The sequence below is a fragment of the Carcharodon carcharias genome, chromosome 13 (genome assembly GCF_017639515.1).
Source record: "Carcharodon carcharias isolate sCarCar2 chromosome 13, sCarCar2.pri, whole genome shotgun sequence".
Taxonomy (NCBI): Eukaryota; Metazoa; Chordata; class Chondrichthyes; order Lamniformes; family Lamnidae; genus Carcharodon; species Carcharodon carcharias.
Window position 1 is genome coordinate 142,332,124 of NC_054479.1, and position 26,852 is coordinate 142,358,975.

General features: G+C 48.9%; 1 protein-coding gene across 1 annotated transcript; it reads right to left on the reverse strand.

Moving 5' to 3' along the window:
- Positions 1-4,708: 4,708 nt before the first annotated feature.
- Positions 4,709-26,652, reverse strand: cdnf (cerebral dopamine neurotrophic factor). Its single transcript, XM_041203443.1, has 4 exons — positions 26,500-26,652; positions 10,230-10,357; positions 8,475-8,616; positions 4,709-5,007 (listed from the first exon to the last, which is right to left on the reverse strand). The coding sequence occupies exons 1-4, from the start codon at positions 26,585-26,587 to the stop codon at positions 4,823-4,825; spliced, it is 543 nt and encodes a 180-aa protein (XP_041059377.1). The 5' UTR covers positions 26,588-26,652; the 3' UTR covers positions 4,709-4,822.
- Positions 26,653-26,852: the final 200 nt, after the last annotated feature.

Below are 26,852 nucleotides of genomic sequence, written 5' to 3' on the forward strand. Positions count from 1 at the left end.
TGTAAGGTTCTGTATACTTAATAAAATTATCTGTGACACCTAATCTTCAAAATTTAAGAGCCTCAGTGATTTGAGGAGCAAATTATAAATAAAACCCCTTATCTAACAAAACTGGGTAGGGTTTGTTGCCAGAATCTAGTAGCTCTATTCTGACTCCTCTGTCCACATATATCTTGCTGCAAAAACACCTTCTTTAATTAACATTAAACGTGACTGAACATAGAATAGTTCTTTCATTCATGCTTTGAATAACTGACCTTACTTGGACTCTTTCAAACATACTGTTATAGTATAACATTGAAAAAAAAAATAAGTTTGGTGGTGGAATTCTACAGGAGGGGTCCATTGCCATAGTTAGATACTTGGCCCCTGAGTCTTGTTTGGCTGTGCCTCACCAATCAGAAAGATCAGCACATCAACCATAGTCCCTAAAACGTATTGGTGCTTATAGAGGTGAGAATAGAAGGATCACTGTGTTCATGTTACTTCCCAATCTTCTAATTGTCTGGCTTTTGCTTATATGGCAAAGATCAGAAACCATGAGAATGATGAAAACTTGACCATTATACAGATTTGTCCAAAGAAAATAACACACAAATACAAGTCTTTAACGTAATACAGGTGGTCATCGGTATTGCTTCTAGAGCAATAGGAAAGTAGCAAACCCCACTATTTAAGGGAGGGAGAGTCAATACAGAGAACTGCAGGCCTGTTAGTTTGACATCAGTACAAGGGAAAATATTAAATCTATTATAAAGGATGTATTAACTAGACACTTAGAAAATAATGATATGATTGGGCAGAGTCAACATGGATTTATGAAAGGGAAATCACGTTTGACAAATCCATCGGAGTTTTTTGAGGCTACTTATGGCCTAGATAAAGCAGAATCAGTAGGTGTGGTGCATTTGGATTTTCAGAAGGCTTTTGATAAGGTCCCACTCAGGAGGTTAGTAAACAAAATGAGAGCACGTGGGATTGGGAGCAATATACTGGTTTGGATTGAAAATTGGTTAACAGATGGAAAACAGAGAGCAGAAATAAATTTGTTATTCTCACAATGGCAGGCTGTTACCACTGGGGTACCACAGGGGTCAGGGGCCACAGCTGCTCACAATCTATATAAGTGATTTGGACTTGGGGACCAAATGTAATATTTCCAAAATTGCTGATGACACAAAATAAGGTGGGAATGTGAGTTGTAAAGAGGATACAAGGCTTCAAGAGCACTTGGACAGACTAAGTGAATGGGCAAGAACACGGCAGATGGAACATAATGTAAGTGTGAAGTTATCCACTTTGGTGGAAAAAACAGAAAGGCAGAGTATTTCTTAAATGGTGAGAGGTTGGGAAGTGTGATGTCAAAAGGGACCTGGGTATTCTTGCTCATGAGTCACTAAAAGACAGCATGAATGTACAGCAAGCAATTAGGAAGGCAAATGAGGTGTTGGCCTTCATCACAAGGAGATTTGAGTACTGGAGTAAAAATATCTTGCTGCAATCGTATAGAGACTTGGTGAGGCTGCACCTGGAGTATTGTGTACAGTTTTGGTCTCCCCATCCAAGAAGGGATGTGCTTTCTGTAGATGGAGTGCAGTGGAGTTTCACCAGACTAGTCCCTGGGATGGCGGGATTGTCCTATGAGAAAAGATTATGGAGACTCGGCCTGTATTCTCTAGAGTTTAGAGGAATGACAGGTGATTTCATTGAAACTTACAAGTCTTACAGGGTGTAACAGGGTAGATGTAGATGTGATGTTTGCCTTGGCTGGTGAGTCGAGAACCAGGGGACAGAGTCTCAGAATAAGAGTCTCAATGTCAGTACAGGTAAATAGCAAATCTCCCAATCTAGGAAAGACACAGATTCTGTATAATCACCAGATAGAGCAGTTACTTCAGTTCGGAGTTTACTACAATTGTGTAGGGGGTAGCGCAGTAAGGTATAGCTGAGGCAGAAGTTCTGCCATGTTCTTATTGACCTGTGGAGCTATCTCAAGGGGCTGAATGGCCTCCTCCTGTTCCTTACATTCTTCTGTGCACATATAAGGAGAGCCACCAGAACAGGGCCTCTATGGAATTTAGACAATTGATGTTTATTTAGAAGAAGTCAAAAATGATTATTTTAAATATTAAATAGGGAAACTTCCAGCAAAGGTTGTCCCCTTGGTGTAGGCAAATTGTAAGTTTATTTCCCTGGATACTAAGTTTTTTTTCCCTATATTGAGTAAGAAAATAATATCACACTAACAGAGTGTCAGGTGGGTGAGACTCAGCTAAAAGCACGCTTGAGGTTTGAAGGTTATGGATTCAAATCCCACTCTAGAAACTTGAACACAAAAAAGGTTGACACTCCTTAGTAAAGATAATGATCCACTCAGAACTAATGTCTTATCATGATAGCCTGTTTCACATTTCACCATTCTGAGGAAGAAAAATCTGTAATGAGAGATTGGTGTTTATAACACCATCATAATCAAGACCACTAGCTTGTTCTTCACCAACACTCTACCCAGGCTTGCTTTGCCAACCTGCAGCCCCAGGTGAAAAGCTAGAAACAGTGCAGGCCCAGGTACATAGAAAATAATCACCAAGGCCAATGGAATGGTGGCCTTTGCTTCTGGAGGACTAAAATACAAAGGGTGTAGCAGCCATGTTTTAACCATACAAAGCTCTAATTAGCCCACACCTGGGCACCGTCAGCAATTCTGGGCACCACACCTTACTAGGGTTATCTCTTTCTAGGAGCCCCTCACAATGAGGATGCTTGCCGTGGAGGTTGATAATTAACCCATTTGGCCACACCACAAACACACCTTCCTTGGCCAGCAAGTCCTGAAGTGGGATTTGAACCCAGAGCTTCAGGCTCAGAGGGAGGGACACTACCCACTGGGCCACAGGATGTCTTCAGTAGGATGTATTGGCCTTAGAAGGGGTGCAGTGTAGATTGACTCCATGGAGTCAAGAAGAAATTATACAACAGGGCTGTATTCCCTGGATGGTTAAGGGGTGATGTGATTAAAATTTTAAAGATATTAAGGGGAACTAAAAGGGTAGCTAGAGAGAAACTATTTCCACTGGTTGGGGAGTCTAGCACTAGGGCATAGTCCAAAGTTTGTGCCAGACCTTTTCAGGAATTCTACATGCAAAGGAGGAAGAGGTTTGGGACTCTCTTCCACAAACAGCAATTGTTGCTAGGTCAATTTTGAATTTGAGATAGATTTTTATTATGTATTTATGTAATAATGGATATGGGCAAAGGTGGGTATATAGAGTTAGGTCACAGATCAGCCATGATCTCATTGAATGGCAGTACAGGCTCAAGGGGCTGAATGGCCTCCTCCTGTTCCTATGTTCTAAAGTTTGTTCCTCCATTAGACATAGTCACCTCTTTCACTCTGGCTGGTTTCGATGGTGGAGCTTCAGAGGTACGCTTGTTTAGTTTTCCCTTTCTCTAAAAGTAAAGGAATTCAGAGGATGAAAGTAAGAGATATTCATTTAAAACAATAAAAACACCATTGCTTTAATTCACCAAAAGAATAAAGAAAGACAATATAAATTAGAGGGAACAATTCTAAATGGGGTGTAGGAACAGAGGGGCCTGGGGGTATATGTGCATAAATCATTGAAGGTGACAGGGCAGGGTTGAGAAAGTGATTAATAAAGCATAAGGGATCCTGGATTTTATATATAGAGGCATAGAGTACAAAAACAAGGAAGCTATCATGAACCTTTATAACACACTGGTCCAGTCTCAACTAGAGTATCATGTTCAATTCTGGGCACCATGCTTTAGGAAGGGCATTGACGCAATAGCAAGGTTGCAGAGGAGATTCACAAGATTGGTTCCAGGGATGAGAAACTTCAATTACTTGGATCGTTGGAGAAGTTGGGGTTATTATCCTTACAGAAGAGAAGGTTGCAATAAGATTTGATAGAGGTGTTCAAAATCATAAGGGGTCAAGAAAGAGTAGATAAAAATTGTTCCCATCGGCAGTAGAGTAGAGAAGCAGGGGAACCGATTTAAGGTGATTGGTAAAAGAACCAAAAGGTGACATGGAAACTTTTTTTTTAAACACACTGGAAGGTTAGGATCTGGAATGCACTGCCTGAGTGTGATGGAGGCAGATTCAGTCATGATTAATTTTAATTTAAAAAAAAAATTCATTCATGGGATGTGGGCGTCGCTGGCTAGGCCAGCATTTATCGCCCATCCCTAATTGCCCTTGTTCAGAGGGCATTTAAGAGTCAACCACATTGCTGTGGGTCTGGAGTCACTTGTAGCCCAGACCAGGTAAGGACGGCAGATTTCATTCCCTAAAGGGACATTAGTGAACCAGATGGGTTTTTTACAACAATCGACAACGGTTTCATGCAATGGTTTCATGGTCATCGTTAGACTTTTAATTCCAGATTTCTATTGAATTCGAATTTGAACCCCAGTCCCCAGAGCATAACCCTGGGTCTCTGGATTACTAGTCCAGTGACAATACCACCACGCTATCACCATCAAAAAGGAACTAGATAAGCACTTGAAAAGAAACATTTTCAGGGCTATGTGGAAGGGCAGGGGAGTGGGGCTAGCTAAATTATTCTTGCAGAATAGGCCAAATCTTTCTGCACTGTAACTATTCTAATGTTACCCAGGAGCCCCCTCTAGTGGCCTGTCAATCTCCTAACTGTTCAATAACACAAAGAACTGGGAAGGCAAATTGAAGTGGTAAATTTCTCTTTATGGTATACAATAGGCATGGCACATACCAAATATATGCTCAATAACTTATGGATGCAGTCTGGTTTTCTTTTTAAAAAGTGTAAGTAATTCTTTATAGATCAGAATTTACATCTAGCTCATCATAATCATATTTCTGTGCTAATTCCAAGATTAAATTGATTAACTCAATCTTCTCTGCACATGCTATGCATTTCTCTCCCCAGTAATTGAGAATCCTCTTCAGCTCTGCCACTCGCAATTTGCTTAGTTCAGCTATATTCAATTTAAATTTCTTATCTGTGAGACAACAGAACACAGAGAGAAAAGCAATTTTAATAGTCACATCACAATGTAACTGAAATTTCAGGCTGTCTAATACAATCTATTTTGTTTGCTACGCATATTGAATTGTCCAATGACATCTCATCAACTGGTAACACATGCAAAACATTCATTCCAGAAACTCCATCATCCATAAATTCCGTTCTATTCAACTAAAAAATCTGAACATTGGTCAACATTTTCCCTGTGAAAATGATAACAGCTTACAAATTCTTTGAATCACAAAATTACTAAGCAACCTATTCCCCCACCATATTCTTAAAATTAACTGTAAGTTAAGTGTCAGGCATGGCTCAGCAGGTAGCGCTCTTGCTTCTGAGTCAGAAGGTTGTGGATTTAAATTCCATTCAAGGACTCAAGCACAAAGACCAGTGCAGCACTGATGGAGTGTGGCATTATCTGAAGAACAGTCTTTCAGGTGAAATGTTGAATTGAGGCCCTATCTGCCCTCTTGGTGGCCATAAAAGGTCCCATAACACTAATTGTGAAGGTGGGGGGGGTTCTCCCTGGTGTCCCAGCTTAATTAAGATCACAAAAACAGATTAGTTATCATCTTCACTGTGTGCAAATTGTCCGCCATGTTTTCTACATTACAATACTGACTACATTTCAAAAAAATAAAATATTTAATTGGCTGTGAGGTTCTTTGGGACATCCTCAGATCATCTTTCAGTTAGGAAGAAAAATCAGTAAAAAGTGAATTGCTGCTTCCATTTGGATTATACTTTATCACATTGACATACAGCATCTCTAACATATTAATGGCTGTGTTCAGTGATGCCACCCTGTGTAATTAATAAGATGCCCTGCTCTCATGCCCACATGTCCCTCCTTGGCCTGCTGCAATGTTCCAGTGAAGCTCAACGCAAACTAGAGGAACAGCACCTCATCTTCCGACTAGGCACTTTACAGCCTTCCGGACTTAACATTGATTTCAACAACTTCAGATCATAAACTCTCTCCTCCATCCCCACCCCCTTTCTGATTCCCCCTTTTTTCACTTATTTATTTTTTAATTTTAATATATTTTTTCCCACCTATCTCTATTATTATTTTTTAAATGTATTTCCATTCATTGTTTTATCGCTGCCTTTTAGCCTATTTTTCTCCCACACCGTCCCCTCCTTCCACCCCACCCCCACTAGAGCCATCTGTCACTTACTCATTCTGATTTCTACTCTTAAATGTCACCATGAGCACCTCCTTTAGCCAGTATCACCACCAACACCCCTTCGACCTTTTGTTTATGACATCTTTTGCAATCTCTCCTTTGCTTCCACCTATCACTGGCCTTCTATCCAGCTCCACCTGTCCCACCCCCCTAAACAGTACATATTTCACCACATTTCTACTTCTCTTTAGTTCTGAAGAGTCATACGGACTTGAAACGTTAACTGTCTTTCTCTCCACGGATGCTGTCAGACCTGCTGAGATTTTCCAGCTACTTTTGTTTTTGTTTCAGGTTTCCGGCATCTGTGGTATTTTGCTTTTATTGTTGCTTTTACTAAGATTTGTAGCTGCACCAGCAGGAGGTGGGAGGGCAATAATCTCACAACACTTTGTTTGGAATGTGTATCTTGATGTAGCCAACTTTACTGTGTACGAAGAGGGCAAGTCCAGTCCTTCCACAATTCTGTGGGATACAAACCATATTCTTAGCAGCCAATGCCTTCAGCAGAGATGGTAAGAAGCCATTTGTATACAAAGTGCATGGCAGCAGCATCAATATCCACTCCGTATAATAAAGTGGCTATATATCTCACAGATGCCTTATTAGGGTATCAGCAGGCTGTCATCATCATGCCTCTATCTACACACTAACACTATACGGGGCATCAGAAGTTGCAGATCCTCAGATTGAGGACACTGCCTGCAATTCCGAACTCTTGGAATACAATAGCTTTAGAACTATTCCTGAACTTTATCTTCTTCAGTGACTTCAGTGCTGCACCTTTGGTATATTTAGGTGACCCGTTAAACATTTGTGTGTCAATTCCCGAACTGTTCTCGGCTAACATGAGACCGCTAAAATGTTTCTCCTGCCATGATTTTATGTCTTAAGATTTTCCGAACTGTTCTTCCAGCTTTTGTTTTTGGGGATTTAGGATCGGAGGCAAAATTGGCCAAATGCATTTTTTAATCCATCAGTTTTAGCGAAATATATAAAATATTCCATACCCTATAAACCAATTATATCTTTTCAGGCCCATTTATTTCCTGTGTGCAACTGTGCTTTTTTTTTCTCTTCACAATGTCGCCCCTTTTTAAATGCTGTGCATCTGTGACCTTGTCCAGTTCTGATAAGTCCACACCTGAAACATTAACTGTCTTTTCTCTGCATAGGTGCCATCCAGTCTGAATGTTTCCAGCAATTTCTGTTTTTGTTAAAAGGTATACAAGGTCAGAATGGCATTAGCTGCCATGTTCTAATCTCTCTGGTTTGCAGCCTGTTCATCACCATTAGTGCATATGCCACAGGCAGTGAATCATGCAGGGCTTGAAATTGAGGAATATTGAAGTGTTGTACGCTAATGAAGATTAAAAATTTCACACTTGGCATATCAGAACAACAGGAATTCACTCGAATGCAGTTACACTGGGGACATTAGAGAAGAAATACAAAGACAGAAAGATAACTAGCAGGGGGGGCACCCTCTGTGGTCATGGAACCCTAAGACAGAGAGGGAGAGAGGGGGCAGGCGGGAGGGGGAGACCGGGCAGTTTGCATGTCCCCAATCAGTCCTAAAGTGATCAGTGGTCAATGAATGACTTTTTGAATTATGTTTACAGTTGTGTAAACACAGAAGCCAATGAACATTCAGCAAAATGCCGTGAACAACCATTGGCCTGTTTCGGGAGGGTTAGTTCAGGATTAAATGTTCACTAGGGCTCTAGGAAGTAATGTCTTGTCTTCTCTGAAGAAGTGGCGCAATTTTTTTATGTCCACTTGAATAAGCAGGTCGGGGTCTCAGTTCAACATCTCCTCCGAAAGTCAGCAGCTCTTGACAATTGATCATTAATTATGAACTGAAGTCCTGAAGTGAGGCTTAATTGAGAGGTGAATATTCTGCCTCTAAACTGAGTTTCTATACTGGTGCACTAGTTGATTCTTATCTTGTAAATTTGTGTGTCTATTATGTCCTAAGGGGGAAAAAATTATTACAATTTGCTGACCTCACATTTTTTTTGAATTCAAAATATGCCAACTTTGATTGGCACACTCCTCAGCTGTTTCATTACAATTAATAAATATGGTTTAATAATATGAACCAATCACGTGCACTTTGCACCAAGTATAATCCCTAAGGTGTGATGGATACAGATCCACACTTGACACAAGGTGTATATTTGTAGGAGAGAACAGTTCAAACAAATTACATTTGGGACAATGCACACAGTAGAGAAAGTGAGGTTACTCATACCATATTTCAGCTCACATATTTGCATGTCTTTCATTTTCAGCTTTTCACAAATCTTCAGTACGGGTACATGTGCACTCATAGGACGAGCTATTTCATTCACAATTTTAGTTGCAGCATCACTTGTTGCACCAACATAGTAGCACTATGTAAAAAAAAAAGAGCTAAATTACATAGTGTATCACAACTATATTTTGTAAATACAGCAGGTCAGGAAAACTAGCAAACAATTACAATTGCTGCACACAAACTTCCTCCTATGAAAAGTATGGATTCAGAGGGAAAATTGTAATTCAGAGAAAATATATATTTTATGGGCAAGTTTTTGATATTTGTATTTGAAACAATGAGTTAAAGAAGGGAATTTTAACATTTTTCTTTCCATATTCTAACAGGAGCTTTCCAAATCTGAAAAGTTTCTTTAAAATCTAATTTCCACCACACCAACCCAATCCTGCCTCTTTCTTGGGTATGTTTTAAAGTGCATTGGGGCACTCTTAACCCAGTAATCTATTCTATACCTTAAACTGGCCTGCAGTCCAAATCCTCACCATAGTCTCTGCCACATTCACACATAAGAATGCCTCTAACTCTCTAGCACTATGCATGAACATAGGTTCACAATTTGCTTATTTTCCTTCAATTGAAACGATAATTTAGCTTGCAAAGAGAGATTATTTCAGTCCTTGAGTGATATTTCTACAATTTATTGAACTTACTAGACATCTTTGCAACTTCATTTATTTGTGCCATGCAGTCACTATCATCAATACATGGACACCTAGTAATCATTTACACAGACTTAATCCCACCAATTAATAAGCTTTTTCTTCTTCTGTCGAATATTAATCTAATTGCAATTCCAAAGAAACTAGCCATGGGTTTATTTGGAGAAGCGGAGCTTGTCCTAATATATGGGCAATTCATAAAACAATTTCTATAAAAGAGAAGCAGCAAAGAAAATGAGCTAAACATAAGTTTAAACATAAGATGTGTGTAGTGGTGGTGGTAAATGTAAGACTATATCACCATAAATAGCCTTTAATAGACAAATACACTATAGTACAATATTCCTTTGCTTTAATATAAACCATCAAAAAAGCTCATATCTGATCCGTTGTGTGTCAGTAGCTCAGAGTCTTGGCAACAACTGTCCTCCTCCATACAGATACCTCACCTCCGCATGCCAAATCCTGTGTGGTATTGATAAATGAGTGGGGCAATAGAGCAGCTTCCCATTCCATGACATGGATGGTCAAAATGCAGCCACATTGTCTACATTACTAAGAGGTTATGCCATCATATAAATTTCACTACAGGAGGAGTTCAATCAGCCAATGCGCCTGTGCCAAGTCCACATCAGAACCATCCCATCTAATCCCATTTTCATGTTCTGTTCCTCTACTCCAATATAATTCCTGAAACATGTTTATCCCTCCTAAATGCTAGGATCGACTGCTTCAATTGTGATAATGTAATCCATATTCTTATACTTTAAAAAGCTGATACTTGAGCCCCTTTGTTACCAATTATCAGTGGGAATGATCTTTCACTGTTTACCTTCTTTGAAACTTCAGAAGTTGCTAGCAGGCTTTCCCTTAATCTTTTCTACTCTACTGAATGCAGTCTTAGTATTTAAAGGTTTCTCATTATGACAAATTCCTTGTGCCATTCTAATAAACTTGCCTTGCACCTCTTCCTTTATCACTATAGCCAAATTAACAACCACACTTAAACCTTACAGCACAACATACTTACCAGACGGCGCTCCTTTCCTTTAGTGTGTTCACACATTAGCATCAGTTCATTTACTATCATTGCAGGTGTTAGGTCCAAATCTTGTGCTTTCAAATACTTGTAAAATCTCTCCAGAAATCCAATGCATACTGAGAAATTTTTAAAAAGTGAAAAAAACTTCTCAAAAAGGACTATCAAATTGAAAACAGCATTTTAATGTATGGAAGTTGTTTAAACAAATTACTTTAGATATTTAAATAACTGAAAAATCTATTTATTTTTAACCTTTAATAACATTAATCTCTTTACACCTTATCAAAGAAAGATAACACGAGAGGTTCCTGCACTGTATTCAACAACAGTGAACCACACAATTTGGATTGACTACAGAAGAAAACATTTCTTGAACAGCATTTTATATTATGAACTTAAGTAGCATTTCTCTTTTTTCTGTCGATGTGCAAAATCTTACAACATAAAACATGATAATTAAAACTCAACTGTTTGCAGCATTGGCTGTTGACATGCAAACTGCTGTCTTCTTAAAGCTCAAATTTCACTTTGTAAAATTTTTAAACGGCATGTTGGAATCAACATTTGAGGAGACATCATGAATGTTTCCAAAGTACTTTTTGTTTATAGTCATGAAACATAATGGATTCGAAGAGTTGACTCTAATCATTTCATGAAGCCTTGGGAGATTTCAAAATTCCACAGTTAAATCTTTTATGATGTGGCTTTGAGAAAGACAAATTTGTTTTCTTTGCTTTAGTTTTAATAAAAATATAAATTATAAAACAGGAAAAGACCCAATACCGATACTCCTGGCACTTAACCCGCTGCTCCTTTCCACCCTCATAACTCCTCTTACAGGTGTTGCGAATTTCTATCATTCAGCCAATTTCTTACACAATTTGATCTTCACTGATGGCCTTTCATGTAGGATTGTGCTGAATATTTTATGGAGTTAAGGTACACCATGCTGTAGCATTTTCAAGAATTCACTGGAGATGCCACTTCCCCAGAAATGTTAAAGAGCTTGGTCAAGTAGAATTTCTCCTTCTGAATCGCTGCCATTTCTTCATGATTTTTAAACACTCCTGATTATTCAATATTGAAATAACACCACATAGTAATGGAGTTTTTATCACCAGGGTCTGTTTAATGCAGTATTTGAAAATGGGACTGCCTTTGACCTCCCCAGTGTCCATTAACTTATTGATAACAACAGTCAATCCCTCAAAAATCCATTCCCTGTATCTTTGTGGGAGATCACAACACATGATAAAACAAAAACAAAAACAGAATTACCTGGAAAAACTCAGCAGGTCGAAGGGTCATGAGGACTCGAAACGTCAACTCTTTTCTTCTCCGCCGATGCTGCCAGACCTGCTGAGTTTTTCCAGGTAATTCTGTTTTTGTTTTGGATTTCCAGCATCCGCAGTTTTTTTGTTTTTATCAACATGATAAAACAAGCTGTTCTTTGACTGTGGCTGGGTCAAAATCCTAGAACTCCCTCCCTAACAGCACGGTGGGTGTACCTACACCACATGGTCTGCAGCGGATCAAGAAGGCAGCTCACCACCACCTTCTCAAGGGCAACTAGGGATGGGCAATAAATGCTGGCCCAGCCAGCGAAGCCCATATCCCTTAAATGAATAAACAATTGTTTTAAAAAAAGACAATGCCCTCTTCCCCTAGAAATTTATTCACAATTCTATTGAAGTTATTCTATAGAAGACCAAAGCAAGTTCAATGGATATTGATAAAATGGGGGTATAGGCTAAGAAAGAACAGGTTTTCATGTCAGTAAACTAGGTTACGCATTATTTTAAAAAAAACATGAATTATACTCTAAATGGAAGTCCACTCAGTGCTGTGGGATTGCAGAGGGATTTGGAAGGACACATTCACAGGAGATTAAATTGCTTTAAGAACTCAGATTAGAGGGCATCATGCTGGAGGTATTCAAAGAGACGAGAAAATGGGACATGATAGATAGAAGCAGACCAGTAATTGATGGTCCTGAACAAGGAATTGCTGATACAAAATTAAATGCAAGAGATATGGAAAAGAGAGTAAGGAAAACTTCTTCACAGAGTTATGAGGCTGTGGAATTCAGTTCAGTTAATAGTTCCAGTAGAAACTAAGTCAACATTAAATACATCAGATAAGTGAAGAGAGGGATAAAAGAACATCAGACCAGGAGGATAAATGTGATAAAAATGTTTGCGTACATGGAGGCTAAACAGTGACACAGGCTGGTTGAGCCAAATGGCCTGTTACTGTGTTGTGAATTCTTTATGGGCAGGATTTTTCCCTCGCCGGGCAGGCCGCGAAACTGACCACTGCCCATGACCAGGCTCCGACTCAGCACTGCCAGGGTGGGGTCAGGAGGAGCTCGAGCGCCGAGGTGTGCGCGTGCGCAGGGGGAGCGCGCACAGATGGCTCTCTGAGGGCACAGAGCTGCCTCAGGGAGCTGACGGATTTTAAATACAAAAATAAACTTACAACATGTGCGATAAACATGTCCCCCCCATGTGACTCAGTCACACGAAGAAGGACATGTGAAAAAGGATGTTAAAAAATTATTTTCATTTTAGTAAGTGCTGGAAACCTCACCCCGCCCGTGGATGAGGTTTCGTTAAAAATGTAAAGGCCGCCTGGCCTATTCGCCCACCAACCTAAAGGTTGAGCGGGCAGCAAAAAAATGCAGCTTAATTAATTACTTAGGGGCCTAATTGGCAGCAGGCATGCTGCCGCCTCTTGTGTGCGCCGGCCAAAAGATCGAGAGAATGCACGATGACATTGGGATGCTCGTTCAACGTCATCACTCACTATTTCACTCCCGTTCAGGATGAAAAATTCTGCCCTATATTTCTATTTGTAGGAGAAATTTATTAAGCGAAATAAATTGAAATAAAGTAAATAAAATGAAGTGTCTCAGCTAATATGGCAAGAGTTAAGGTCATCCCAGCTACATTTTACACAGCCTTCCAAACATACAGCCAAAGTTATAAAACTTTAGCATTTTAGGGATAAGTTAATAAAGATGAAGAGTAAATTGGAGCACTGGCATTTTGTTTCACAACCTGGATTTGAATTTTTAAAGACTAAAACTGTTCGCTACTGACTTTAAAAGATAATACGTGATAAACGGCACCTTCAAGATGTTTTCTAATGGAATGGTGCCAGCATAAAACCAGTCATCCTTTGGATTAATACTAAAACAGGCAACATCACTAAAGGATCATTAGGAAAAGGGGGAAAAACATAACAATGATTCACCAAAAATAAATCACAAATCACAATGATAAACTTATATAGGTCACTGGTTAGACATTATGTACAGTTCTGGCGCTATACTATAGGAAGGGTGTGAACGCATTGGAGAGAGTGCAGAAGAGGTTTACAAGAATGGTTCCAGGGATGAGACACTTCAGTTACGAGGAAAGATTGGAGAAATTGGTACTGTTTTCCTTGGAGAGGAGAAGGCTAAGAGGAGACTTGATAGAAGTTTTCAAAATCATGAGGGGTCTGGAGAAAGTAGACAGGGAGAAACTGTTCCCGCTATTAAACAGATCGAGAACCAGAGGGCACAATTTTGAAGTGTTTTGCAAAAGAAGCAAATGCAAAGTGAGCAAAAGCTTTTATCACACAGTGAGTAGCTAATGTTTGGAATGCACTGCCTGGAAGTGTAGTGGAGGCAGGTTCAGTTGAGGCATTCAAGAGGGTATTAGATGATTATTTAAATCAAAACAATGTGCAGGGTTATGGGGAAAAGGCAGGAGATTGGCACTAAGTTAAAATGCTCAAAGAGCCAGTGCAGACACAATGGGCCGAACGGCCTCCATCTACAATGTAACAATTCTGTGATTCAGCAAAGGGCATTCTTCCGAGCTAGGTAGTGCAAGGGCATTGTGGGAGCAGAGTAGCAGAAGCTTAACTATACATTCACCCACTGCTCTATCCAACTTGGGAGTGCTCCATGCAGAAAATGTGTGCTGAAATGGAAGCACTTCAATCACCAGCATGCATGTGCCCAATTTTGGTAAGCACAAAAATTAAAAATATTTACATTAACAGTTATAACACATACATTAAAGTAGAGACTTTAAACGTGTCTGTAAACTTTAATACAAAGTAATTAAGATGGAATTATTTTCTGAATATAGGCATTCAAAATTTGACCTCAGATTTCTTTCTTACTATTAAGCTATGAACCTAAACTATTTTACATGCAAAGGTTGGTGGCACTAGCAATCTACATGGCAGAAAGCTATCAACTAAAAACACTCGGTGGTCGAACAGGCATAACATGACCAATGAAAATGAAGATCAGATAGAGAAGCAGGGGCTGGAGATTATGCCATAAAAGAACATGCTTTGGTTCTGAGCAAAACTGCTGTACTGAGAGTACTGCATACAGTTCCAAACAGAACATGGAGTCACACACTTTAGACTTTCTGGTTTAAAAAAAAAGGCAAGACTTCAGAAGTACACACTCACCATGTGCAAAAAAGGTTATAATGCACCACTTGCTGCATGCCAGTCTTCCTTCATGAATTTCATTGCCTGTGTGCTAAACACGCTTACATAAAGGCAAACAAGTTTAGAACAGTTATTTGCATGGTACCACAAGAAGTTAGCACACACATAGGGTTAGCACTAGCTTTATCTGATCGGTACAATTTAATGTTGTGCAGCACACTTTAATTTGTCACTTCAAATTATTCCAACCAGTAGCAAGACCTATAACAACTGATGTGTTTTTGTTTTAAATCGAGCCGACTTTACACACAACCGAACCTTGGAAGGACAACAATCTACAAGTGTGCTGTTAGATGTTTTCAGCTGGTAGATATTCCATACAGAAGATTTCCATCACTGCTACTAAATCGTAATACAAAAGTATAATGACAATATTACATTTTATAATTAGTGTAATCATTAACACAATTAAAGCTCTATTTTCTGAACGCTGACTGATTCCCATTGCCATTTTTTAGATACCAGACTGGCTACAAAAGTTCATGAGCAGTATCATCATTGTTGAATCATCAACTGACAGAATACACCATTCTGGGAGAAATATAAACCCAGTCTTAGCAGCTGTTTTGTCACATCAGTAATAAAAACAAGAATTACAGTTACAAATTTCCACCTCCAACCTGGATTTAGTGAAAACTGTTGAAGATCATAGAATGGTTAAGGGTCGAAGGAGGCCATTTGGCCCATTGAGCTCATCCCGGTTTTCGGCAAAGCAATTTAGCTGGTCCCACTCCCCAGTCCATTCTCCAAGCCCCTGCAATGGGAAGGGAGGGGTGGAGAGTGAGAGAAAGGAATTAATTCAAAAGCAAAATACTGCGCATACTGGAAATCCGAAATAAAAACAGAAAATGCTGGAGATGTTCAGCATGTCAGGCAGCATCTCTGGCGAGAAACAGAGTTAATGCTTCAGGTCAATGACTCATCAGAACTGGGAAAAATTAGAGATGTCATAAGTTTTAGGCAAATTAAAGGAGGGAGGGAAGGAAAAAAGAACTAAAGGGAACTTTGTTGGAAGGCAGGTGAGTTTAAATGACAAAAGGATTGAATGCTGCAAGGCAAAAGGGAATGGTAATGGAAGTAGTAAAGACACAAAAGATGTTTCAAAAGAAATTATTTGCTGCGTCTAGTCAGAACCAAGTTGTTTTATTTAACTTCAGCAGTTCTGGCAGCATCTGTGGAGGAAGAAACAGAGTTAATGTTTAATGTTGATATTTCATCAGAACTGGGAAAAGGTGGAGTTGAGATGCGTATGGGGTACGACATTCTAGTGGTTATGTTATTGGACCACTGATCTGGAGAGAGGAGCTTAAATCCCACTATGGCAGCTGGCAATTTAAATTTAGTTAATTAAATAAATCTGGAATAAAAAGTCAGTATCAGTAATGATAAACATGAAACTACTGGATTGTCACCAAAGCCCATCTGGTTCACTCATGCCCTTCATGACTCCAGACCTGCAGCGATGTGGTTGCTTCCTAACCGCCCTTTCAAATGGCCTAGCAACTCACTCAGTTGTTTTCAAGAAGGCAGCTCACCACCACCTTCTTGAGGGCAATTAGGGATGGGCAATAAACGCTGGCTTTCTCAGCGATGCTCATATCCCAAGACTGAATTTTCAAAAGTTTTTAGTAAGTGAAAGGGGGCGGAGTAAGGAAAGAGCAAAGGGAAGACCATCAACCTGAAACATTAACTTTTTCTCTCTCTCTCTACAGATGCTGCCTGATTTGCTGAGTATTTCCAGCATTTGCTTTTTGTTTCAGATTTCTGGCATCCAGTGTTTTGCTTTTTATTCTCTCTACCCCTTCACACCTCACTTTCTCTTTCCCCTCCTCTCTCTGTCCCTGACCGACACCCTCGCCTTCCCCAACGCCCCCTCCCTCCTCACTGTCACCACCCCCCCCTTTCCCTATCCCCATCCCCCCTCTTCCTATCCCACCCCCTCCCCTTTCTCTCCCTCTCTGTCCTATTGCTCTCCCCCTCCCCGCCTCTGTCATCCTGCCACCCCATCTCTCTCCCTCCTTGCCCCCCACCCCTCCCCAACCGCCTTTCTTCGTCTCTCTCTCCCTGGGCTGGATTTTATGGCCACGCATACATGAAAAATGGTGCAATGACATCGGGTTGGCAATCTGTCACCCCGCCAATCTTCAATAACACAGAAAGGGGAGCGGGGTCGGAGGGGGGAAACTGCCCACCATTTTGAAATTAATAAGCTATTGAGCTTGTTAATTGTTTAAGAGCCACTCGCACACAACGTTTCCCTGGCCACTCCATTTTTTGGGTGCTGGACAGGAAAAGGTTTGGAAGTCCTTTACCCGGGGTATAAACAGGCGACAAAAGGGCGGAAGGAACGGCCTGCCACTGGCACCATGGCTGCTGCAGCAGAGTCTGCTGGTGAAGGGGGCAGCATCTGTATGATTTCTGACTTCATTTATTCACTGTTTCAAGGCGGTCATAAGAAATAAGGAGAGATTAAGGGGGTAGGGCACCTTAGAATTGGTGGTTGTAACCGATTTCCCATTCACGGCATAAGCTCTGCCCCACCGAGACCTGGCCCCGACTCCCAAATGGGCACAAAGCCCCCAACCCTTTCACATGGCTAATTGGCTACTTTCCCACTGGGCAGCCAATAATTAGCCGTCCAACGCTTGATTCACCTAGTTGAGACAGTGGGGGCCAGGCGGGAGTGAGTGAACCACTCACATTCTGAACGTCTCTATCGCTGCTGAAAACCATAAAATCCAGTCCACCTATCTCCCAACACCCCTCTTCTTCCCCTTTACCCCCTTCCCTCCTCCCCGTCTTACCCCACTTCCGCCTCCTCCCCTCTTATCCCCTCCTCCTCCTACCCCTCCCTCCCTGTCCTTTTACCACCCTCCTCCCTGTCAACACACCTCCAAACAGTAGTGGTAAGGTAGGGGACGGCAATAAACAGGAAATTCAAGATGCATGTAACAAGGGTGCTACAATAATCATGGGTGATTTTATTACACTTTTAGACTGGGCAAACCAAATTAGCAATAATACTGCGACGAATAAATTCCTGGAGCGTGCATGAGATGGTTTTTCAGACCAGTGCATCGAGGAACCAACTAGGGAACAGGTTATCCTAGATTTGGTATGGTGCAATGAGAAGGGGTTAATTAATAACCTTATTGTGTGAGGTCCTTTAGGAAACAGTGACCATAACATGATAAAATTCTTCATTAGGATGGAAAGTGAAGTAGTCCAACCTGAAGCCAGGATCCTAAATCTAAACAAAGGAAATTCCAAAGATATGAGGCGTGAGTTGGCCAAGATAGGTTAGGGAACTTCATTAAAAGGCTTGACTGTGAATAGGTAATGGCTAATATTTAAGGAATGAATGCAAGCATTGCAACATTCCTTTCTGACACAAAAACACAACAGGAAAAGTGGCCCAACCATGGCTAACTAAAAGAATTAAGGATAGTATTAGATCCAAAGAGGAGTCATATAAAGTTGCTAGAAAAAGTAGCAAGCCTGAGGATTGGGAGCAGTTTAGAATTCAGCAAAGGAGGACCAAGAGATTGATTAAGAGGGGAAAAATAGAGTATGAGAGTAAACTTGCAAGGAACCTAAAAGCAGACTGTAAAAGCTTCTATAAATCTGTAAAAAGAAAAAGTTTAGTGTAGGTCCCTTACAGTCCGAAACGGGAGAATTTGTAATAGAGGACAAGGAAATGGCAGAGCAATTAAACAACTACTTTCGTTCTGTCTTCATGGAGGATGACATAAATAACTTCCCAGAAATGCTAGGAAACCTGGGGTCTAGTGAGAAGGAGGAATTGAAGGAAATTAGTATAACTAAAAAAATAGTGCTGGAGAAATTAATGGGACTGAAAGCCAATAAATCCCCAGAGCCTGGTAATCTGCATCCCAGGGTACTAAAGGAGGTGACTATGGAAATAGTGGGTGCATTGGTTGTCATCTTCCAAAACTCTGTAGATTCTGAAACAGTCCTGGCAGATTGGAGGGTGACAAGTGTAACTCACTATTTAAAACAGGAGGGAGGGAGAAAACAGGGAATTACAGACCAGTTAGCCTAATCCCAGTAGTAGGGAAATGCTAGAGCCGATTATAAAGGATGTGATAACAGGACACTTAGAAAATATAAACAGGATTAGACAAAGTCAGCAAGGATTTATGAAAAGGAAATCATTTTTAACCAACCTACTGGAGTTTTTTGAGGATGTAACTAGCAGAACAGATAAGGGAAAACCAGTGGATGGGTGTATTTGGATTTTCAGAAAGCTTTTGATAAAGTCCCACATAAGGGACTTACCCCGTCCCCTCCTAACTCTCTTCCATCCTCCTTGCCCCTCAAAACCCTCCCTGCCTACTCTTACCTTGCCCCTCTCTTCCGCTTACCACACTGCCCTCACCCCCTCCCCTCTTAAACCCCAGCCCTTTTCCTCTTACCCCAGTGCTCCCACCCACTCCCCCTCTTATCCACTACCCCTCCTCCTCTTACCCTCTGGCCTTCTTACCCACTACCCCTCCCCCTCTGACCCCCCTCAAACTCCTCCTCCTCCTCTTACCCTCTCTGCTTCTTACCCCAACCCCTACCCGTCCACAACCCCACCCCTCCCTCACCCCTCTCACACACCCCTGCCCCTTGCTCCCACCCCTCAAACCCCCTCCCCCTCTCCCAATCCCCTTCCCTTCCCCTTGCTCCCACCCCTCAAACCCCCTCCCCCTCTCCCAATCCCCTTCCCTTCCCCTTTCCCACCCACACTCCCTCCCCCTCTCACCCCCTCCCCTTCTCACCCACCCCTCTTGCTCCTCCTGCCCCCCTCCCTCTCTCACCCATCCCCGCCCCTGGCACCACCCCCCCTGGCCCATCCCCCTCCCCGACAAACCCCTCCCCTTTCCCCCTACCCCACTGATTTCCCCCTCCCCCGCAATGATTCCCCCTCCCCCCTCGACCCCCATGATCCCCCCCCCGACCCCCATGATTCCCCCCCCGACCCCCGTGATCCCCCCTGCCCCCCTCGACCTCCATGATTCCCCCTGCCCCCCTCGACCCCCGTGATTCCCCCTGCCCCCTCGACCCCCGTGATTCCCCTTCCCCCCCTCGACCCCCGTGATTCCTCCTCCCCCCTCGACCCCCGTGATTCCCCCTCCCCCCTCGACCCCCGTGATTCCTCCTCCCCCCCTCGACCCCCGTGATTCCTCCTCCCCCCTCGACCCCCGTGATTCCCCCTCCCCCCTCGACCCCCGTGATTCCCCCTCCCCCCTCGACCCCCGTGATTCCCCCTCCCCCCTCGAACCCCATGATTCCCCCTCCCCCCCGAACCCCATGATCCCCCCTGCCCCCCCGACCCCCATGATTCCTCCTCCTCCCTCGACCCCCATGATTCCCCCTCCACCCCTCGATTCCCCCACCCCGATTCCCCTACCCCCGATGCCCCCTCCTCCCTTGATCCCCTCCCGATTCCCCCTCCCCCTTCCCCCCATGATTCCCCCCCATCCCTTCCCCCCATGATTCCCCCCCACCCCTTCCCCCCACCGCTTCCCCCGATTCCCCCCCCACCCTTCCCCCGATTTCCCCCCACCCCTTCCACCCCCGATTTCCCCTCCACCCGTTCCCCCCCCGATTTCCCCCCATCCCTTCCCCCCAGATTTCCCCCCCACATCCCTTCCCCCCGATTCCCCCCCATCCCTTCCCCCCGATTTGCCGATCCCTCCCCCCGATTCCCCATCCCTTCCCCCAATTTCCCCCCAATCCCTTCCCCCCCGATATACACCCCCATCCCTTCCCCCCCTGATATGCCCCCCCATCCCTTCCCCCCCTGATTTACCCCCCCATCCCTTCCCCCTTGATTTACCCCCCCATCCCTCCCCCCCTGATTTCCCCCCATCCCTTCCCCCCTGATTTCCCCTCTTCCCTCCCCCCCATTCCTTCCCCCCTGATTCCACCCCCCTGATTTCCCACCCATCCCTTCCCCCCTGATATACCCCCCCATCCCTTCCCCCCCGATTTCCCCCCCAATCCCTTCCCCCCTGATTTCCCCCTATCCCTCCCCCCCTGATTTCCCACCCATCCCTTCCCCCCCTGATTTCCCACCCATCCCTTCCCCCCTGATATACACCCCCATCCCTTCCCCCCCGATATACACCCCCATCCCTTCCCCCCCGATTTCCCCCCCATCCCTCCCCCCCGATTTCCCCCCATCCCCCCCCCCCCCCCCGATTTCCCCCCCCCCCCCCCCGATTTCCCCCCATTCCCTCCCCCCATGATTTCCCCCCATCCCTTCACCCGATTCCTCCCCATCCCTTCCCCCCCGATTTGCCCCCCCATCCCTTCCCCCCAATTTCCACCCCATCCCTTCCTCCCCTGATATCCCCCCATCCCTTCCTCCCCTGATATCCCCCCATCCCTTCCTCCCCTGATTTCCCCCCCATCCCTTCCCCCCTGATATGCCCCCCATCCCTTCCCCCCCGATTTCCCCCCATCCCTTCCCCCTTGATTTCCCCCATCCCTTCCCCCCGATTTCCCCCCATCCCTTCCCCGCTGATTTCCCCCCCATCCCTTCCCCCTCCTGATTTCCCCCCATCCCTTCCCCCCTGATATGCCCCCCATCCCTTCCCCCTCCTGATTTCCCCCCATCCCTTCCCCCTCCTGATTTCCCCCCATCCCTTCCCCCCGATATGCCCCCCCATCCCTTCCCCCCCCAATATGCCCCCCATCCCATCCCCCCTCTCCCCCCATCCCTTCCCCCCTCCCCCCCATCCCTTCCCCCTCTCCCCCATCCCTCCCCCTGATTTCCCCTCCATCCCTTCCCCCCGATTTCCCCCCCATCCCGTCCCCCTCCTGATTTCCCCCCATCCCTTCCCCCCCGATACGCCCCCCTGATTTGCCCCCCCATCACTTCCCCCACTGATTCCCCCCCACCCCTTCCCCCCTCCTCCCCATCCCTTCCCCCCTCTCCCCATCCCTTCCCTTCCCCCCCTCTCCCCCACCTCATCCCTTCACCCCCTCCCAACTCTCCCCATCCCTTCCACCCCCCTCTCCCCATCCCTTCCACACCCCTCTCCCCCCTTCTCCCCATCCCCTCCCCCCCTCTTTCCTTGCTCTCCCCATCCATTCCCCCCCACTCTCCCCTCTCCCCCCATCCCTTCCCCCTCTGCCCCCCATCCCTTCCACCCCCCTCTCCCCATTCCTTCCACACCCCTCTCCCCCCTTCTCCCCATCCCTTCCCCCTCCCCCTCTCTCTGCCCCAACCTTCCCCCCCCCCCAATCCCCCATCCCTTCCCCACCATGCCTTCCCCCCCTCACCCCCACTCCCCATCCCTTCCCCCTCCCCCCATCTCCCCCAACCCTTCCCCCTCTCTCCCCCCATCCCTTCCTCCCTTCTCTGCATCCCTCCCCCCTCCATCCCTTCCCCCACTCCCCATCCCTTCCCCCCACTCTCCCCTCTCCCCCCCATCCCTTCCCCCCTCTGCCCCCCATCCCTTCCCCCCCTCTCCCCATCCTTCCCCTCCTCCTCCCCTCCCCATCCCTTCCCCCCTCCTCCCTCCCCCCTTCTCCCCCTCGAATCCCCCCTCCCCCCCAATTCTCCCCCTCCGATTCCACCCCCTCCCCCCTTCCCCCTCCTCCCCCTGATTCCCCCCTCCCCCTCGATTCCCCCCTCTCCCCCCGATTCCACCCCCTTCCCCCCATCCCTCCCCCGCTCCCCCTTCCCCCGATTTCCCCCCCTCCCTTCCCCCCTCTCCCCATCCCCCTTCTCCTCCCCCTCCCCCTTGAATCCCCCCTCCCCATCCCTTACCCCCTCCTCCCTCTCCCTCCCCCCTTCTCCCCCCCATCCTTCCCCCTACCCCCTCTCCCTCCCGATTCCCCCCCGATTCCCCCCTCTCCCCATCCCTTCCCCCCCCCGCTCCATCCCATCCCCCCCCTCCATCCCTTCCCCAACCTCCGCCCCCTCTCCATCCCTTCCACCCCTCCATCCCTCCCCTCCTTTTCCATCCCTTCATCCCCCTCCTCCCCTCTCTATCCCTTCCCCCCTCCTCCCACTCCTCCCCCTACTCCCCCCCTCCTCCCCAACTCCCCCCCAGCGCTTCCCCCCTCCCCGTCCACTTCCTCCTCGATTCCCCCACGCCCTTCCCCCCCCGATTACCCCCTCCCTGCCGATTCCCCCCCTCCCCCCCAATTCCCCCCCCTCACCCCTCCCCATCCCTTCCCTTCCCCCCCTCCCCCCCACCTCATCCCTTCCCCCCTCCCCCTTCTCCCCCACCTCATCCCTTCCCCCCTCCCCCATCCCCATCCCCTCCCCCACTCTCTCCCTGCTCTCCCCATCCCTTCCCCCCTCTCCCCATCCCCTCCCCCCCTCTTTCCCTGCTCTCCCCATCCATTCCCCACCCTCTCTCCCCCCTCTCCCCATTCCTTCCACACCCCTCTCCCCACTTTCCCCATCCCTTGCAACCCCCCCTCCCCATCCCTTCCCCCCTCTCCCCACCTCTCCCCATCCCTTCCCTCCCTCTCCCCATCCCTTCCCCCCCTCTCCCCATCCCTTCCCCCCCTCTCCCCATCCCTTCCCCCCCTCTCCCCATCCCTTCCCCCCTCCCCCTCTCTCTGCCCCATCCCTTCCGCACCCCTCTCCCCATCCTTCCCCCCCCATGCCTTCCCCCCCTCACCCCCACTCCCCATCCCTTCCCCCTCGAATCCCCCCTCCCCCCGATTCCCCCCCATACCCCCTCCCCCCGATTCCCCCCCCATACCCCCTCCCCCCCCCATACCCCCTCCCCCCGATTCCCCCCCCATACCCCCTCCCCCCGATTCCCCCCCCCATACCCCCTCCCCCCGATTCCCCCCCCATACCCCCTCCCCCCGATTCCCCCCCCCATACCCCCTCCCCCCGATTCCCCCCCCATACCCCCTCCCCCCGATTCCCCCCCCATACCCCCTCCCCCCGATTCCCCCCCCCATACCCCCTCCCCCGATTCCCCCCCCATACCCCCTCCCCCCGATTCCCCCCCCATACCCCCTCCCCCGATTCCCCCCCATACCCCCTCCCCCCGATTCCCCCCCCCATACCCCCTCCCCCCGATTCCCCCCCCCATACCCCCTCCCCCCGATTTTCCCCCCCCATACCCCCTCCCCCCGATTTTCCCCCCCCATACCCCCTCCCCCCGATTTTCCCCCCCCATACCCCCTCCCCCCGATTTTCCCCCCCCATACCCCCTCCCCCCGATTTTCCCCCCCCATACCCCCTCCCCCCGATTTTCCCCCCCATACCCCCTCCCCCCGATTTCCCCCCCCCATACCCCCTCCCCCCGATTTTCCCCCCCATACCCCCTCCCCCCGATCCCCCCCCCCCATACCCCCTCCCCCCGATTTTCCCCCCCCATACCCCCTCCCCCCGATTTCCCCCCCCCATACCCCCTCCCCCCGATTCCCCCCCCCATACCCCCTCCCCCCGATTTCCCCCCCCCATACCCCCTCCCCCCGATTTTCCCCCCCCATACCCCCTCCCCCCGATTCCTCCCCCCATACCCCCTCCCCCCGATTTCCCCCCCCATACCCCCTCCCCCCGATTCCCCCCCCATACCCCCTCCCCCCGATTCCCCCCCCCATACCCCCTCCCCCCGATTCCCCCCCCATACCCCCTCCCCCCGATTCCCCCCCCATACCCCCTCCCCCCGATTCCCCCCCCCATACCCCCTCCCCCCGATTCCCCCCCCCATACCCCCTCCCCCCGATTCCCCCCCCCATACCCCCTCCCCCCGATTCCCCCCCCCATACCCCCTCCCCCCGATTCCCCCCCCCATACCCCCTCCCCCCGATTCCCCCCCCCCATACCCCCTCCCCCCGATTCCCCCCCCCATACCCCCTCCCCCCGGATTCCCCCCCCCATACCCCCTCCCCCCGATCCCCCCCCCATACCCCCTCCCCCCGATCCCCCCCCCCATACCCCCCCCATACCCCCTCCCCCCGATTCCCCCCCCATACCCCCTCCCCCCCATACCCCCCCATACCCCCTCCCCCCCATACCCCCCCATACCCCCTCCCCCCGATTCCCCCCCCCATACCCCCTCCCCCCGATTCCCCCCCCATACCCCCTCCCCCCGATTCCCCCCCCCATACCCCCTCCCCCCGATTTCCCCCCCCCATACCCCCTCCCCCCGATTTTCCCCCCCCATACCCCCTCCCCCCGATTCCCCCCCCCCATACCCCCTCCCCCCGGATTCCCCCCCCCATACCCCCTCCCCCCGATCCCCCCCCCATACCCCCTCCCCCCGATCCCCCCCCCCATACCCCCCCATACCCCCTCCCCCCGATTCCCCCCCCATACCCCCTCCCCCCCATACCCCCCCCATACCCCCTCCCCCCCATACCCCCCCATACCCCCTCCCCCCGATTCCCCCCCCCCCATACCCCCTCCCCCCGATTCCCCCCCCCCATACCCCCTCCCCCCGATTTTCCCCCCCCATACCCCCTCCCCCCGATTTCCCCCCCCCATACCCCCTCCCCCCCGATTCCCCCCCCCCATACCCCCTCCCCCCGATTTCCCCCCCCCATACCCCCTCCCCCCGATTTTCCCCCCCCATACCCCCTCCCCCCGATTCCTCCCCCCATACCCCCTCCCCCCGATTTCCCCCCCCATACCCCCTCCCCCCGATTCCCCCCCCATACCCCCTCCCCCCGATTCCCCCCCCCATACCCCCTCCCCCCGATTCCCCCCCCATACCCCCTCCCCCCGATTCCCCCCCCCATACCCCCTCCCCCCGATTCCCCCCCCCATACCCCCTCCCCCCGATTCCCCCCCCCATACCCCCTCCCCCCGATTCCCCCCCCCATACCCCCTCCCCCCGATTCCCCCCCCATACCCCCTCCCCCCGATTCCCCCCCCCCATACCCCCTCCCCCCGATTCCCCCCCCCATACCCCCTCCCCCCGGATTCCCCCCCCCCATACCCCCTCCCCCCGATCCCCCCCCCATACCCCCTCCCCCCGATCCCCCCCCCCATACCCCCCCCATACCCCCTCCCCCCGATTCCCCCCCCATACCCCCTCCCCCCCATACCCCCCCATACCCCCTCCCCCCCATACCCCCCCATACCCCCTCCCCCCGATTCCCCCCCCCATACCCCCTCCCCCCGATTCCCCCCCCATACCCCCTCCCCCCGATTCCCCCCCCATACCCCCTCCCCCCGATTTCCCCCCCCCATACCCCCTCCCCCCGATTTCCCCCCCCATACCCCCTCCCCCCGATTCCCCCCCCCCATACCCCCTCCCCCCGGATTCCCCCCCCCATACCCCCTCCCCCCGATCCCCCCCCCATACCCCCTCCCCCCGATCCCCCCCCCCATACCCCCCCCATACCCCCTCCCCCCGATTCCCCCCCCATACCCCCTCCCCCCCATACCCCCCCATACCCCCTCCCCCCCATACCCCCCCATACCCCCTCCCCCCGATTCCCCCCCCCCATACCCCCTCCCCCCGATTCCCCCCCCCCATACCCCCTCCCCCCGATTCCCCCCCCCCATACCCCCTCCCCCCGATTTCCCCCCCCCATACCCCCTCCCCCCGATTTTCCCCCCCCATACCCCCTCCCCCCGATTCCCCCCCCCATACCCCCTCCCCCCGATTTCCCCCCCCCCATACCCCCTCCCCCCGATTTTCCCCCCCATACCCCCCCCCCCCCCTATTCTCCCCCCCCCCCCTATTCTCCCCTTATTCCCCCCTTCCCCCCCCAGGTCAGGGAGGCCAGATTCGCCACTCACCTTCACATTCCCTCGGCTCCATACCCTGGACGACCAGCAGGAAGAACAACAGAGGCACCAGGGGCGGCCCCGGGGGCAGCAGCTTCATGTCGGCTCCCACAAACAGCCTCAAAACCGAAGGTAAACAGCGGCCACCATTACAACCCCATTGGTGGGCCGCTGCCCCAATCAGCGCGCTCCTCTCATTGTCCTGGCGCAGCGCCTGCTTCCATCCGTCACGCCCATTGGTGGGCCGCTGCCCCAATCAGCGCGCTCCTCTCATTGTCCTGGCGCAGCGCCTGCTTCCATCCGTCGCGCCCATTGGTGGGCCGCTGCCCCAATCAGCGAGCTCCTCTCATTGTCCTGGCGCAGCG

Coding starts and splice junctions, on each gene's coding strand:
- cdnf (XM_041203443.1), bottom strand. CDS start 26,587: ATGAAGCTGCTGCCCCCGGGGCCGCCCCTGGTGCCTCTGTTGTTCTTC. Junction 10,358..26,499: donor GGAGCCGAGGGAATGTGAAG/GTGAGTGGCGAA, acceptor AAAATTTCTCAG/TATGCATTGGATTTCTGGAG. Junction 5,008..8,474: donor AATATGTGAGCTGAAATATG/GTATGAGTAACC, acceptor GTTGTCTCACAG/ATAAGAAATTTAAATTGAAT.